The following is a 16,945-nucleotide window of genomic DNA, read 5'->3' as shown; positions in this document are numbered from 1 at the left end:
AGGGGGTGAATACACACTGAACACATTATTTTGTTGATCATCTTAAAATCCACGTAAACTTACTATTTTGTGACAGTCAACACATAATATTGCAATAAAATAAATTTGAATGTGTGGTTGTACCATAACAAAATGTAGAAAAGTCCAAGGGAGGTGGATACTTATTAATTACTAAATAACATTTCAACTAGATCTTTTAGTACAAGTTAACCTTGATGATCTGGCATTATAATTTTTTTTTGTTTCTTAATCAGAATAGGTAACGACATGAACGTGTCTATTTATTAGGGTGCAGCATGAACATCTATCTATCAATACTCTATGTTCAGTAGCAAGTGTCCCTGTTAGTGCTAAAAAGGACCTGGACCACTTCACTCTAAGTACACAGCTGGGATTTACAGGGACTTTTTAGTGTGAGAAGTGTATCCTCAGGATTTCTGCTAGATAATCTTGTGTCTAAAAAAGATGAAAAACTTTCAGTATTGCAGGTCATTAATAAATGATTCTGTCAATTGCACTGTCCTGAAGAGATTTTAAATGACAACGTACTCGTGAGTTTGATCCCGATTCAAGTACGACCCTGCTAAAATGAAGCTTCAACAGTCTGTTGTCAAATCTGATGAAGTCCACACCTTAAGCAACAGGGTGTTACTGTGTTATTCCGGCTGTCTTATAGTGTCCTTGGCAAGACACTTTATGCCAAATGGTTCTCGTAGTTGTGTGTGAATGATGTGAATGTGGTGACTGAAGGACAGGTGGCCTGTGTATGGTACCTGCTGTCATCAGTTTATGAATGGTTGATGACATGTAGTGAAAAGAGATTATAGGTGTCGGAATACTTCAAATTGCCGTACAAGTATAGTCCATTTACTGTAAATCCTGGTGAAGTTTCCTGCCTCCATTCATGGAGGTTTTACGTACAGTTACAGGCCTGCTGTAGAGTTACTGCTGTTGGCTCACTGGAGTAAACAAGGGGTTACACTCAAGACAAGTTTCTCATTTCCCTCTACCTGTGTAAACAGTGGTTTCAGTGTCTCACTCTCCAACAAAAGTTTGTGCTGTTATTTTGCAGCACAGTGTGATGCCACTGCACTTTCGCCATCAGACATTCTTATTGACAATGCTACATTCGAAAGAGAGACATATCTGCAGCTTTAAATGCAAAAGCATGCTGCTGGTGTCAAAATGTCATTTTGAACTCAGTTACTCTGCCTGTAATGCTGCATGTTCGAGTTGCATACACAAACTATGCAGAGGAGCACTGAGCTCTCTTCCCTTTTTTCCCTCTTGGAAGGGTTTTTTCATTTTTTTGGGAGTTTTTCCTGTGCCGATGGTGGGTTTCAGGACAGAGGATGTTGTATGTCTACAGACTGTAAAGCCCTCTGAGGCTAATTTGCGATTTTGGGCTATACAAAATAAAATGAATTGAATTGAGCAGACTCTGTTCTTTCACTCCTTAGAGGTTGGTGTGACACATGCTGGCAACTCACATATATCTGTCTTAGTGGTATTACAGCCATGTTCATGTACCTTTTATTTTTTTCAAAAGACACATCATGAATACCAGGGTTCTGATATCAAAGTAGCTTACTAGCCAAAGGATTACAACCATATTTGATGATTTTGCAACGTGTGATTACGTCCGATGCCAATGTTTAATGGAGCGGGAAGTAGTGTGTCCAAATGTAGAGACAGAGACTTTGTGGAGGATGTTCATGCAGGATGGACGTTTTATCACAGACCTTCAAATAATAATACTTGAACAATTTTTTCAAACTATCTTTATATCTATAGAATTCATAGTATGATTTCATGGGCTGTTATCTCAGTCACCACCAACAATTTAATAAATGGATGTAACACCACAAAGGCCATACTAATCGTTAAATTTAAGTAAGCTTTTTGTGTATCATTTATCAGCATTTATTACTTAGACTGAATTATTTTCTAATTTTGTAAATTGGATCCCTCCAACAAATATCCTATTGCCTTCAGCTAAATGTGTTGGTTTCAGCAATTAGTTCTTATAGCCCAGCTTTGAGAGAATAATATTCACTGTTCCCCTGAATTGAAATCATAAATAAATGAAATGGACTTTGTTGCTTTAAGGCATTCACCGGGCCTGTCACAGCAGATGAAAATACCATTGAATCAGGAAACAACACGGTTTAACTTTTGGTTTTATCTGCATAACGTGTGGAAATCTCAGAAAAAAGCACATGTAAAGTTCATATGTAGGTGTAAATGGAGAGACATGACCTCAAGACACACAGCAGCCAAATATGTAAATTCAGACAAATGCAGTCTTCAATGCATTCTAAGACAATCGGCACCATTTATTTACAATATATTAAACTGTGATGCAAAACGTATAACAAGTGGTCAATTTGTTCAATAAAGAAAATAAACATGAACTATTTTCAAAGCTAGCATCAATCACAACCATATTTATATATAAATACGTTGTGCAGTCAGCATTATTATGCCCGCACTTTTGTTTTTATTCTGTTGAAGCAAGACACTTTTATCAAGGTCAATAAAGTCAAAAAAAACATTTCCACACTTGTGCTGACTGCAAAGAATAAAAACGAAGACACGAGTATACAAAAAGCATGTATAGTAGAATAACACCCAACTACTCCGACAATGACAGAAGAAATGTCTACAATTAGTTTTCAGCCCTAAAGGCCATGTATTTTAAATGGCTTTCAATAACACCGTAATGCTGCTCAGTACACCGACGGAGACCAGACGGTGTAACACTTAAGCAACCGTGAGAATGCAAGTTCTTATTTTCTTGCGGTTTCGAGGCATCATTGGGTTAAATAAAAATACACTTGACGAATAAACATGCCTGAAAGACACTGCACATGATTTCACAGTATTGGTTGAATAGGCTGTAGTGTGTCCAGTTAGCAAAGTTACGGTCAAAGACAATGAGGCTGGAGATGCTGGTGATATTCTACACTTTTCTTACAATATCATTACCACCCACGAAAAGAGATGAATCCAAGCATAGATCAGATCAAACAGTCACTGCACTCAGTGGATCTACCTGCATGTTTCACAATCAGCAAATGCTCTTGATAGTGCTATTGGCTGATAGATATGTCACTTTTATTGAAAATATGTGGGATAGATAAATTGTCAGTGTACTCTGGCCTTCTGCATGTCCTGCTCTGTTAGCGAGGCTAAAGTTGTAGCACTAATAATCCACACAAAGCCTCCAGAGAAGTTAAGTGTCAACGCTTTGGATTTGATACTGTGGATGGAAACAAGTGATATATTTCTAAACCATGTTTAAAGACTTAATAGTCTTCAGTAGAAACTGATTAGCTATAGAGCAATGACAACTCCATTCAATGAAGACCGAGATAATAAAGGTCCGGAAAGTGGACCTTTGAGTGATAATTTTGTTGCCAAAGGTAAAAAAAACACTACTGGTTGTGGTCCCTTTGTGTGGTTTGTTGACAAAAAGAGAAATATAGAACAGCACCAGTTATTCCTTTTTGCTGATGCAGAATACCGTATATATGAGTGATACCCAAATCAAATTCAATTGCTCTGGGAAAGGGAAAGCACATCAGACATCAAACAAACACAGGCAACATGTGAAAAACAAGCCCAAGGACAAAGCCAAAGTGTTTTCCTTACTAAAAGTAAAGAATGTAGTTAAACCAAGGGAAATTCAAAAATTGAACAAAGGCTTCTGCGTAGGTAATCTAAATGCAAAATCTTCAAATAGAGAACAATGCTTGGTTGTTAGGGATAAAAGCAGCAGAACATCTTTTCAGGTGTTCAAGTGAAGAGACAATAAGCCTCAGTGTAAGACGTGCAGCTCATGAAATGCCACAGCTGTAAAGGGGTTAACACTTGACACTCAAACGTCACTTGTCTCTAAATGGTCGAAGTGGCAGAAAAAAGGAGAAAAAAAAGGATGGGACTTTTGTCAGGACTCAGCATTAATTGGCAATACGTAAAGCAGTGTGCACACACACGCACTTTGACAAAGGCTTTTTGGCAATGGCAAAACATCTTTTTGTGGTGTACTACATGTAAAGAAGCGAGGAACAGACAGACAAATAAAGAGAGAAATAATCTATTATCACTGCAACCATAAGTTCTTTGGCTCAGTTACAGCTGTACAAAGGGGTTGCTCAAGCCAAGCACCTGCTGCGTGCATGCAACCCGCTGCAGTTGTTAATAACAGAGCTTCTATGTGTGTGTGTTTGTGTGTGTGACGTGACTGGTGAGTGACAGAACGCTGATGAAGTTTGACAAATTCTGTGTGGATCTGCATTAGGAAGCTCTGATGAAGTGCTGGAAGCATGTTTCCCTGCAGGGTTATGAGTCATTAATTGTGGGGTTGTGTCCAACTCTCTACAATTGTGGTCAACTTTGCATGCAAGAAAAACTGTCACGGTGTAATGAGGTGAGCGGGTGCTGCCAGCGAGAACTCCGATGTGGTCTCATAAGACCTGTCCCTGCTGTCGTCACACTTGTTTCAAGAGTACTGAGGGTCCAGGGTCGCACCGCCTTCTTCTCTTACTTCTTCTTCCTCCTCCTCATCTGATCTATCGAAGCGGTACGGTCTCTGGCCGGGGGGGCTGGACCAGAAGAGAACAAGTAAAAGCTGATTTTGTTATCAAGAACATGAGCAGAGAACAGTACAATGTTTAACAGAGCCCAATACACAATTGACATGTCAAAACACAAGCAAATGTAAAATTCCTCATCATCACAACACAAACGCTACATTTAAAAAGGGTAAGTACTCAGAATATAAACTTTTCCTAGGAAGGCCATCTTCTTAATGGCCCACAGTGGCAGGTGGAGAAGGAACGTAACAAAAGAAACTATGAATGAGACCAACGTGTGACTGCGTAGCATTGATACTTTGAAAGTGTTGAATTTCTTTCTTGCTCCGAGTAAGTCTATAGGTTTCTTTTGTGACATTGTTTCTATCCCACAGAGAAGATCGTTAAGAAGATTGCCTGCCATCCTTTGTTTTTCAACTTTCCTCACAGCCTTCTGAGCAGGAACCCTGGGAGATAGCCGCTTGAGAAGGTGACACGTAGTGGTCCTGAATCAGGGCCTCACAAAAATTGAACTACATAACAAAACAAGCCTCCAGGGGCCACGAGAAAAGCCCAAACACCCAATATGTTTGATTCCACCACTTGTCAGCTAAACTGAGAGCTCAGGAGAGTGCAATTGTGTTGTCATTGGCAATAGAAGCACACCTGGCATTCGCCCTTTACCATGTTGTGTGTTTTTAGGGAGTTTTGGATTGCGATGTACTTCACATCCATCTACTATCACTTGCACTGTGTCTGTTAATCTAATCGTGAAAGTTTCTCATTTTCTCATATATTTAAAGGGTAATTTGCTTTTGGTTTGTCCTTCTGTTTTGTGTTCTTGTGTTGCAGCTCCCTTAAGCTGGCTGTGCACATTGTGAGGTTAGCACTAGCACTCATATCTAGTGGGTAGAAACACGCTTGCAATGTGACACGACACTAACATCCAAAAAGGTTTTGTGTTATTATTGTTACTACAGGACTGAATCAATCCCAAAAAATACAAAATGCAAAGCACTGTGATAGATGTGATTTCATCCTCTCACATTGTTACTGTTAGCATGCCAAAGACACTTAGAATTAGAATACCAAAGTGTTAATGTCTGATAACAGTCAGACAGCATGGAGAACATTGAATGTGCTGAATGCCAAGAGTTAAAAAAATATTTTTTTGGTTAGGTCACATCATGCTTGAAAAACAATCTTCTGGGTAAGTCCAGTTCAGGCAACCACCTACTGCCTGCCTCAGTCACTGTCCGGCCGGTACAGGTACTTCATCATCAGGTTGTCCACCCTCTTCTTCCTCTTTTTGTCATCCTTTTTGTTAACGGGTTGGCTCTCACTTGGTGTCCTAGCTTTTCCTTCGCTTTCGGGGGTGGACACCTTTCGCTCCGGAGCCCTCTTCACACTACTGGAGCTTCGGTAGGAAATGGTTGACGCTCCGGAGCTTGACTTAGAGTCCGGCTCAGAGTCTGAAGAAGAAGAAGAGGAGGAAGACGAGGAGGAAGATGACGATTGGTCCCTCTTCTTGGACTTCTTCTTGGACTTCTTGAACCTCCTCTTGGAGCTGCTACTGTGTCGATGGTCGTTTCCTGAAGAGTCAGTCTCTGAGCTATGGCTTCTCTTCTTTTTCTTGCTCTTGCTCTTGCTGCTGCGGGACGATCTCATGCAATCCAATGCAGATACACTGCGTCTGATACTGCTGACAGGGCAAATAGCATCTCCATTTCGGATACTTTTGATGTCGTCTTTGTCATTTTTAGATGTTTCTCCGTTATCGGAGTCTTCAGAGCCCCTCCGCTTAAATTTGATGGGTTTGAAACTAAGCACCTCATTAATGGCTTTCTCCAGGTCAGGGTCAAGGTAGTTGCGATGACTGACTGGTTTGATATCAAATTGGGTATTCCCATCGGGGTCATTATCAGCAGTTGATGATCTGGCTTGTGGCGGTGGCATGGAGATGCTGCGGCCAGTGGAGTGAGGACTGTACGCTGACCTCTCGGTGAAGGCCACACTACGACTATCATCCATATCAACATCAAACTCGCTAAGGCGGCAACTGCGTGCCACCGACATATGGGAATCAGCTCGGCTAACACTTCCTGGACTGCGCCCCCCAGACCGTCTGCTAAAGCAAGGGCTACTGGGACTGCTGCCATACAGTGACCGCCCGCCTCTGCCCTCATCTAAGCGCGAGGAGCTTCTGTAGCGTCCCAGTGGGCTTGACAGACCTAAGCTGATGGTTGACTTGGTATCCTTCTCCGGGCTTAACCCAAGACGTGTAGAGGCCTGGATAGGTGCAGTGTATGAAATGACGGATTCTTTGTCAAAGTCGGCCCAGCGGCTGTCCATACCTTTCCTGGCCCGGCTGTTGGCCTCTGAGAAGGCCTGTGAGATGACAGATTCTCTGTCATTCATGTCAGTCCCTGCCTGGGACTTCCTCCTGGAGCTGATTGAGTAGGTTTCATGCTGAGGATCTGGGTTTTTGGGTTTAGCTTTATGGAGACACAGAGCCTCTTCTGCCTCTGCATTCTGCTTGAGGGTACTAAAGAGGGCATTTCCTTTGCCTCCCATGGAATCCAGGTTGGAGCGTTTTCTGTAGCTGAGAGAGCTCATCACTGAGATTGGTCTGCTCGGGTCTACCTCTTTGCAGTCTTTCTTTACCTCTTTCCATTCCTTACCCTCCTTCCACTCTTTCCCTTCCTTTGCGTCTAGATTTACAGCAAATCTAGAAAGAAGCAACAGTGTAGGACAAAGGAATAAAGACAGTGGGAAGTGAGATGAGAAAAGGAAGAGGATAAGAAACAAAAGAATGGCAAGTCGAAACAGAAATGTCATGATATTTAGCAGAATAATGTACATTAAAGCAATAGAAAGAATGACATGGGTTTTTTCCTACATTGAAATGTTAAGACATTTCATACCCTACCAAACCCAGATGAAGGCCACCGTAATGAAATAAACAAAAGAAATAATGAGTTAAATTCCTTACAAACCCACTTTAAATGCATCTGAATATTTTGGCTAATGTGGATAGTGGCTTAGCTCGGTGTGGGAAGTTAAATCTTCTGGTAAGGAGACAAATCTGGGGCAATTGAAGCTGTCAGCGGACAGACACATTCAATTATCAATCGGCTCCCCATTGGGCATGTAAATTTACCATAGAGGTGCTTTGTTTTAAGGAAAAAAAACCTCTCCAAAGACCAGGCAACAATAATGTCAGCGGCCTGAGAATACATTTAAGTAAAAGCAGCCCCCTCAAGACCCCCTTGCGTGTCCCTTGCGTGCCTTTTCACACCTCCCTGCATCCTTGCGTGCGTCGACCCATTTTTCGCGCCCGCAGCACACAAGGCTGTGATTGGTCTGCTAACTACATCCTTTACGGAGTCTTACATTTCCGTTTTCATAGCCCGATACCGCCATTATTAAAACGAAGAATGTTTACGAGAGAACGGATCAGATTGAAGAACTTTTTGTCGGAAGAAATGCGTAAATATGACCGCTTCTACAACCCGTCATTGGCGGACTATAAGGACGCGCGGATGGCCTCTGATTGAAGGAGGGAGATCTCCGCAAACGTTGGTTTGCCGGTCGAGGGGAACAAAGTTGTGGAGCAAAACACGGGACAAATGTGTCCGCGATGAAAAGCAGCAGTGGTGATGCACGGGGCAATAAAGTCTATGATAAATAAATAAACAAATAAATAAATAAATAGACGTGACTCTCTAGGTTGTATTCGACAAACACACGTTACTCCACCTGTTGTTCTGGAGGTGAATTGCTCTGCAACACACGCAAGACTTTAGAACCATGAATTGAAACGAGTGTGTCGACGCAACGACGCAGACGCAGAAGCATGCGCCAGCCTTTATGGTTGCTGCCTTTGTACTGACCTGGAGCTCTTGAGGCTGCCGTCGTCTGACAGGTTCTTGGTGGAACCTTTGCTTTTAGACAACCAGGACTTCACCCCATCCACACGATCCTCCACCTCAGAGTCTGTGTCTGAATCCCCCTGACTGGTAAGAATCAGAGACAGGAAAAACAGTCAGAGGAAGCAGAGGAGCGACAAGATGGCAAAGATGGGTTCGGATACAAAAATAAGAGAAAAGGTAAGATGGGGCCATTCACAGAGGAGAAAAGGGTAAAAGAAATGTTGGTGTGAAAGGAAAGTGGAGACTGGTACAAATGTTCCTGCAGTTCTCTGTAGCAGAGAATGCAGAACAAGCTGTTAGCGTGAGAGCAATAAAAGATTGTGACATTTCTACTGGATAAAAGACAGCACATGCTCTAAAGGCCTCAGTAAGAACACAAACATGCCCACGAGAGGTTGTAAGACGTGAACACCACACTGCAGGCTGTTACTATTGGTCCTGCGTCTCTAGCACTCAGGCATTCGACAAACATCCTACCTTTACTCTCCCAAAAGCCCTCAGAGCCGTAGTAGCACCATGACAGAGACCACAGCCCGCAGTAGAGCTTGCATTGTAGGAACAGGTTATAGATTTGCCCAACACTGCTGTGGTACAATAAAAGTACACCACTGAGATCTCCACTAGAGACACTTTTACATTACAAAACAATCAACATCCTGTGCTAGTTCAAAAGTCCAATTCACTAACCTACTGACTTTTGAAAAAACAATATGTGTAAGCCATTATTTAGCCGTGTTGAGGTTTTGTGCCTACATCGTTGCATTCAGAAATCTGTTGAGGATATTACTTTGGTGGTGATGTTTGATGCCTTTTATCGAACATGAGTTGGCAGGACTCAAATGAAAAACTGGTTGACACAGTATTGATATTTTTGTTATTGGGGAATGATTATCTCAGTCCCTATGTGAAGCTTTAGCAGAGCAACACATTCATTCAGAGGTCGAATTGGACACATCTAAAAGCAGTGCAGATCTCTGTGTGTCGAAAGGCAGCAGCACTTGAATGATACAAATCTTGCTTGGCTTATTGCTGGTTAACTTCTACACGCACATATACACTCATAACTTCCCTTCTTGACAGAATGATTTGGTACACAGCTGGGTACTGCATGGTTTCTCCTCTCAATTATCATTATACATTCACAAACCACTGTGAACCACTCAGTGTGTTTACATGATGGTATAATTGGAATCATTGCTTAGTCGGACTATGCTATCTTTCGGGGGAAGTGCTATTATCCCAATATACATGGCAGTGAATAAATCGAATCATTGGCCGAAAGCATGTCATATCTGATACGATAGGTGGCGCTGTTTTCATTACAACTAGTTGTGATTCAGCCATTTCCGCTTGACCGCTTCACCACTACCAACAACAACAACATCAACATTACGAGAAAGATGGCGAACGGAGAGCAAGGTGAAGCTACATCCCTCTACTATTTGTGCATGATGTTAATAGGAGTACAGCGAATGCGAATGGTGCTATTGGCTGATTTGATAACGGAGAGAAGACGCCGTTGGGATCTTAAGCATGCGCAAAGACGCAAAGTCCAGTTCCTCATCCGATTCACCGTTACATGCAGCAATAGTCGAACTATCAACTGGATCGGATCGAGTTATCCAGGGGTGTTAGTCGGATTGTAGTCGGACCGCACATAGTCGGACAAAGGTGTTTACATGAAACGGATAATTCGATTTCAGTCCGACTAAGCCAGTTATTGGAATCCATGTAACCACGCTGAATGAGTGAAATAGAGGGCGTGTCAAAAGATTTGACACAGATGAAAAGAGCCCAAGACTCATTAAGTGCCGTCAAAGCCCAGTGCTTGTGTGGTGCTGTGAAATTAAGTTGTTCCAGCTTATTAGCCCTACAAAGACTTCAGAGGGGTGGGTCCGCAGCGCTTGCAGAAAGCCTCCCATCTAGTTGAGGAAGAGGAGGAAAACATTCTTTTCCACAGCTCACTGAGCTCTGAAAGGCCGAGTGCCACATACAACTAAAGTCATTAGCAGCCAGAGACAATTGCTTCCTGGATTCCAAAAAGGAGATTTCAAATAATGGCTTGCGCAGTAAACTCAAAACGCATAGTCTGCTGGCTTTAATGGAATACAATACTCACGGATGGAAATACTGGGACAGAGAGATGGGAGGAAGGACGGACAACAGACTCTTAAGCTGTAGCTTTGCAAAACATGCCTCTACTATTAGACAATCTGGGGATTTGCTGCTGCCTACTGTTATGAAGACAGATCAGCCCAGTATATTTGTCTTTGGCACTATGGACTTCTCAGAAAGACCTCAGTCAATGAGGGGTGAAGAAACTTGTCTCATTATACAACCCTCTTTAATTAGGGGGTTGGAGCGTTGGAGGGGTGTGCGTGTAAGTCAGAGTTTGGTGAGTCAGCACTTCTTCAAAGAGTCTTTTAACCTTTGTCTTCACTGTTAACACTCATTTTAAAATAAGAACACCTACCTTGAGTAAATGGGAAAACGAAAATGGGGGAGTAAGTGCAGTAGTTTTTTCTTTCACTTTGTAATCGCAGTGATTCAAAACTTTCTCCCTGAAATGGTTGTGACTAGTATGTTTTGGAAGAATCCCAATTGCTGCCAGGATTGATTTTATGTTGTGGACTGGGATCGTCTTTTTTCCGTCCACAATATGGTCATGGAGGACGAAGGGCAAACGGAGCGCAGGACATTCTGTATGCATAGAGGAAGGATGCTGACACACGGGGTCTAAAAACAGTCGTCAAGCTTCAATTGTTACAAGGACGTTGTACAATACATTCTATCGATGATATCTTCAGTATAAACATTTTGAAATTTGCAGATAAGTTAATTAAAAACTGTTTAGGATTATGTGTCGTTATTGCTTTTATCTCAGTTAGCGAGTAACAACACACAGAGAGAGACCTCTCCAGTCTGCAGACACAACCACGATTGTAGGCAAAAGGTAATTGCGCACTTCACACATGGTGTCAACTACGATTTATGTCCTAGCTCACCATACCATTAGTTAAGCTCCGCTGAAAGCCTGGGGGAAGCAAACAAACAGTGTGAGTGCTGAGGAGACATTAATTGTCTGTGACATTCTGCTGCCATTGGTTGTACATCTCTGTTACACACTATTACATTCATCATTAGCTTCTATGGATCCCCTGCTCTGCTCCTTTGTGTCCCTGAGTCTTATGGACACCACAGTTTATGCCTCAAATATATGAAAGTATTGGCCCTGTGAAGTCCCTGTGGCTTTGGAGCACAGACGGGCATATACATGGTCTCCAAGGGCACCAGGGAAACCTAAGTTATGAGAACTCTCTACACAGTCCCACACAAAGCGGTAACACAGACATTTTTGTCATATGAACTGCAAATATTCAAATAGTCATTTTTTAGCTGTACTAAAAGCCAACTGAAGCCACAAAAGCCATCCATTGTGTAGTCGACTATCTGTGCTAACTGTATTTAGATTTTAAATTATTCCAACACCAGAAAGAAAGGTCTTTAGAGAGTAATGTCAGTAATGTCAGTAATGTCCTTCTATACACAAAGGAAACTAATTGACCCTGTTTTTACCAGACCAGGACGGTCTTTTAAGGATGAGTTTTGAAGGATGAGGATTACAACATTTAGCAACTAAACCGACCCACATTGACGTTGAAAGGCCACATTAAGGTATTGAGCTCCAGGCCCTTCTTTTCCATACGGATGCCGTAAAGTCACCATATTCAAATATTCATGAGAAGGGCGTTGGCTGTGGGGGTGGGATCCAATTCATCACAGTGTCACGGACGATATCAGTAAGAAAGTCAAAACTTAATCATGAACATGAAGAAACATTTATGACCTAACTATGTGACATTAGGAAAATGGAACACAGTAACTGTGTTGTATTTAACAGTGTGACAATTATTATACCAATTATATTATACATTATATGCTGGCCCAGCATTGGACACAGCAAAAAATAAATCCAGTCCCACAGCAGTTGGCCGTTTGTAGGACGCACCACAAAATGCTTTACAAAGATCAAATTGAATTGGGCTGTAAATACAATACAGTCACACATTTGTGAAAGCAGATACGGTGAACCTGGAAGTTTGATCATTCAGTCAGAGCCAGTAAAGTAGTATGACGATATCAAGCCACCGTTATTAAAAGTTACTTGGCATAATAACCTTTCCGGCACAATAACCTTTTCTAGGCTTGTTACATAATTCTAAGGAGAGCTGTTATGTATTTACGATAGGCATGGTGTTACTTTTTACGCTAACCTTGACCAACAGATTTTTTTAAGCAAAAGTTCCCACTGCTCCTCGCCTGGTTAGCAAGACAGCTTTTTGTAAGACATTTGAGGGTTCTGCATTATTAAACAAGGGTGAGTCAAAGATTGATGAGGAACACAGACATTCTTTCTCCTGTCAGGAGGGCGGTCTGACCGAGCTACAGTCACATCCTGCCCTGGAATGGGCTGATGAAATATTAAGATGGCCCAGGGGCCAAGAGGCGGACTTGACACCAGCTGCTGATTGAACACAACACAACAGTGTCTGACATGACACCCTGAGACCGGGGCGGTAGACCCCCACCCCTACCATGTAAAAGGAGAACTGTGAGTATGATCTGGACCTCCACAGGGATGAACCAGAGGGATCAGGACATTTGTGCCTTTCAATTCAAAGATTTGCAAAGTGGTTAACCACACAGAGAATCTGAGGAGGCAGGCTTGTTTCATGCTGGGTCTTAAGCAACACACTGTCAGTGGTAGCCATGCAACTCGGCATGTGAGGCCGTGCAATCAAGAGGTGGCGTAAACTGGGGGTCAGGGGAATCTCTGAGCACTGTTGATGATGCATTATCCCTCAGCCTTTACACATCAAAGGAAAATCTCTCCCTGGATGCCCTGTATCCTTGCGTAAGACTTCTGTTTGAATTGTTGGCTGTGTGCATCTGCAATCGGTCTTTGATTCTGATGGCCTGACACAGAAAACTGAAACCTGGAACCAGGGAAAATCAACATTACGTCACTTTTAAATTGCAATTCCAGGTGCGTTCCAAATGTCTATTTTCTATCAGGGGCAGATTTTCCCTTCAAATATATCATCTTCTCTACAGCGTGACAACAAAAAGTGATGGCTTGACTAAATGTTCAAAGACTGTAGAATACTGCATCATTTCCAGTGGTGCATAAAAACAGTTCAAGATCCTCACGCTCTGTTCTGTCTTTTCTGATACTTTGTCACCATGTCTTGCAAACTGGTCGTGATGATGAAGAGTGGAGGGACAAAAAAGAAAAGACCAGACAGAAAGAAAGAAAAAAAAAGACAATAAATAAGAAAATCAGAAATAATAATCAAGTCAAAATAAATACATGAAATGTGAATGATGCTTCTACATATCTCTGCAAATGTGTGTGTAATGGCAGATGCTCTGATGACTACCTATCTGTACGGTACACAGGTTTTTAGGGACATCAACCACCTACTCTTGATGTTGTTCCTTGCCCTCAGAGGAGAAGATGTCCTTCCAGAGCATGTTCTAATGAGTCACAGAGCTGTCTACGGCTGCTGTACCAAACAGTGGTACTTGCTACCTCAATGGAGTTGGACTACAGGTCAGCTGCAGGACTGCTGTATATATATAAGGCCAGTGTTGCTCTGAGGAGGGGAGGCCATTCAAGGTGCCAAAAGAGTAGTAAATTACCACAACATTCAGTATCTGGAGGGATTTGATTGGAAGGTAGAATTTGTCTTTGGTCCCATGGCAGTATGACACATGACGGGTGAAAACAAATCAACTCTAATGAAGTGAGCAGTTCAACATAACAGGCTTATCTACAGGGTGTGATCTGCCACTGTGGAACTATTTTTATCCTTTCCTCCTCAGCGACCAATGCTACTCTACCAGAAGGGATATAAAACAGCTCAAATAGAAATACATGTTTGAAATGAATCGAAGTAAAGTTAAAAATTGTGGGCACATTCTAAAGTGCAAACAATAATTAAACAAGGACTTGTGAGACATTTGAGCTGACAAAGCTGCCAAGTCTACTCTCCCTCAACAGAAGGTAAATGGACTGTGACTTTCTTTCTCTTTTCTAATCTTCTGACCACTCAAAGCGCTTCTTGTAATAATTCACCCCCATTCACACACTGATGACAGGAGCTAACATACACAGTGCCACCTGCCAATCAGTGCTTAACATTCACACAGCTAAGAGACCATAAATTAAGGAGTGGTTACGTGGGATGTTCCTTAGAGAGTAGAGCAGAGGCAGCTATACCTTGTAATCTTTGGATCAGTCAGATGCTGCAAAATTCTGAGAGCAAAGCCTTTCCAAAATGGGTGCTAAAATGGGTGGCATTGCAGAAAATATGGAAATTGCAGGAATGACATGAAAATGTAGTAAACTGTCCAACCAATTTTGGATTGTATCAGAGATTATGATGAATGAAAAGGAATAATCATTTTCTGGTAAATTGTCATTAACCTGCTGATGAAGCTGTTGAGAATGGCTGAAAACTCGACAAAATGGTAGTTAGGAAACTTGAATTTGTAGAACTGTGATATTTTTGTTTTCCAAATATGTTCAGTGACATCCAGCTGACCTTCACTCAGCTGACAGCAGAACCATCCTGATGTATCCACGTTTGTACCTGTTGATCAGGTCTTCATTGTCGTCACTCTCCATCTCGTCCTCGATGGCCGCCTGCAGGTCACCGATCCTTTTGAAGGCCAGCTTAAGGTCTGCCTGCAGGCTCTGATTAGCAGCCTCCAAGCTCTCAATGTCCATTTCCTGTTAATGAGACGAGAGTCAGTGCAGCAGGGACCAAGGAACATTTGTTGTCAATTGATCCTACCCATGCTCCCCTCATCGAGGTGTGCTGCCTGCTCTTTTATAATTGTTGGCAGGTTGTCGCATTGTTAACTCACCAGCTCGTGTTTTTTGCGACTGGCCTCGGCTTCCTTTTTGGCCAGTTCACCTGTCTCTTCTTTGATGTCGCGGATCTGTCTCTGCAGACGTTTGTTCTGTTCCTTCTCTCGATTCTCGCTGCTACTGCGTTGGTCTCGTTCCTCTGTCAGCTTCTCCAAGTTCTCTTTAAGACGAGCTACGAGGCTCTGAGGAGCAGTACGGAGAGATGGTTCAACAACAAGGTACTCTATGTGTAGATATGCGTCTGAAAAGGTTTCATTTGAATGAGTCACGGCGCCAACACTGGGGGGGCAGGCAAAAGAAGTTAATGGCGGCTAAACATTTGCTGGCCCACAGCATGACATCATCTTGCTAGGTGCTAGCACACATGCTAGCATATGGTTCTGGTACATTAGCTCAGCCTTGCTCTCTCCAAAAAAGTCAGCTAAAAATATCTGAGTTGTGAACGGTCAACTCCCTTTCACTGAGCGTGTTGCATAGCACTTTATAGGTACCGGCAGAGGGATCGGGTTCCTTTTGAGCGGCGGGCTGCTCTGACTGCTGAAGCCAAAGGTCCAAAGTGCAGCAGCACGTCTGGGCCTCAACAAGCCAAAGACGACTTGTGTCCCTCAACAAGCCAAAGACGACTTGTGTCCCTCTACTTATCCTACCTGTCCCCTGGCTCCCTAATGCTCCTCATATTAAAGCACACTCACAACTTCTTACCTACAGAGTTGCCTAAAGCACCCACCTGCCTTGATCCATTCATTCAGCTTTATTCAATTAAAATGACTAGCCTTATTGTCCCTGCAAGGCAACATATCTCAATCTCAACCAATCTACTGTGGCCTGGACTGTTATTGCACAGCCTGCGTGAAACCAGACTAATAATTCTTCTCATCACCCATAACCATTGATCTAATAATCAAACTAACATTCGTGGACCAGATGGCATGTCTCAATGGTACCTGAAAAAAAAAAATTGCATGGCTGACGGTGCTTAATTAGAAGTCAAGGGATCATCTAAGCTATTATAATTAGTCCTGAATGGACCATGAATGTTTGCAGCAAATGCCATGGGGACCTGACTAAAATCGTGGTCATAATGTCTTCTTATTTTTATTTTAACGTACTCTGTTTTCACCAAGCCAAATTCATTTTGTGTGCAATAAACTGGATGTGATTCTAGAAAACTGATGCTATGATGGCTAAATACTATTATATTTAATGACCAATGGCCAGTTCACACTTCAGTACTGCAGCATAACATCTTTTGCTGTTCTGATACCAAAGCTGCTGCAGGTGAGCATTAAAAGACAACAAATCCTCAAGACATTTTCCCATTTTGTACTGTGATTATGTCATTTTGTTCAGCCTTCTCTTGGCTGGATGTGCCATATTCTTTCCATTTTTTGATGGATTTTATGGTGCTCTGTGAAAAGTTCATAGCTTGTGATATTTTTTTATAACCTAACCCTGCTTCATACTTAGCTACAACTTTATCCCTGAGCTGTTTGGTCAGC

General features: G+C 42.3%; 1 protein-coding gene across 24 annotated transcripts in view; it reads right to left on the bottom strand.

Moving 5' to 3' along the window:
* Positions 1 to 2,167: 2,167 nt before the first annotated feature.
* The window catches only part of myo18ab (myosin XVIIIA b), a 104,957-nt gene continuing 90,179 nt past the window's right edge, over positions 2,168 to 16,945 (bottom strand). For 13 of the 24 annotated variants that reach the window (XM_040194098.2, XM_078098728.1, XM_078098705.1 and 10 more), the window contains 6 exons: positions 15,443 to 15,628; positions 15,166 to 15,305; positions 13,721 to 13,765; positions 8,471 to 8,593; positions 5,815 to 7,305; positions 2,168 to 4,607 (listed from right to left, as the gene is read on the bottom strand). In XM_040194098.2, the coding sequence (XP_040050032.2) occupies positions 5,823 to 7,305; positions 8,471 to 8,593; positions 13,721 to 13,765; positions 15,166 to 15,305; positions 15,443 to 15,628 (1,977 nt within the window). In that variant the 3' untranslated portion in view covers positions 2,168 to 4,607; positions 5,815 to 5,822. The remainder of the gene's footprint in view (positions 4,608 to 5,814; positions 7,306 to 8,470; positions 8,594 to 13,720; positions 13,766 to 15,165; positions 15,306 to 15,442; positions 15,629 to 16,945) is intronic. The other 11 variants (XM_078098733.1, XM_078098764.1, XM_078098681.1 and 8 more) reach the window with 4 other exon arrangements.

The sequence above is a fragment of the Gasterosteus aculeatus genome, chromosome 1 (assembly GCF_964276395.1).
Source record: "Gasterosteus aculeatus chromosome 1, fGasAcu3.hap1.1, whole genome shotgun sequence".
Lineage (NCBI taxonomy): Eukaryota > Metazoa > Chordata > Actinopteri > Perciformes > Gasterosteidae > Gasterosteus > Gasterosteus aculeatus.
The sequence above is the reverse complement of the archived record's forward strand: the minus strand, read 5'-3'. Positions and strand labels throughout refer to the sequence as shown.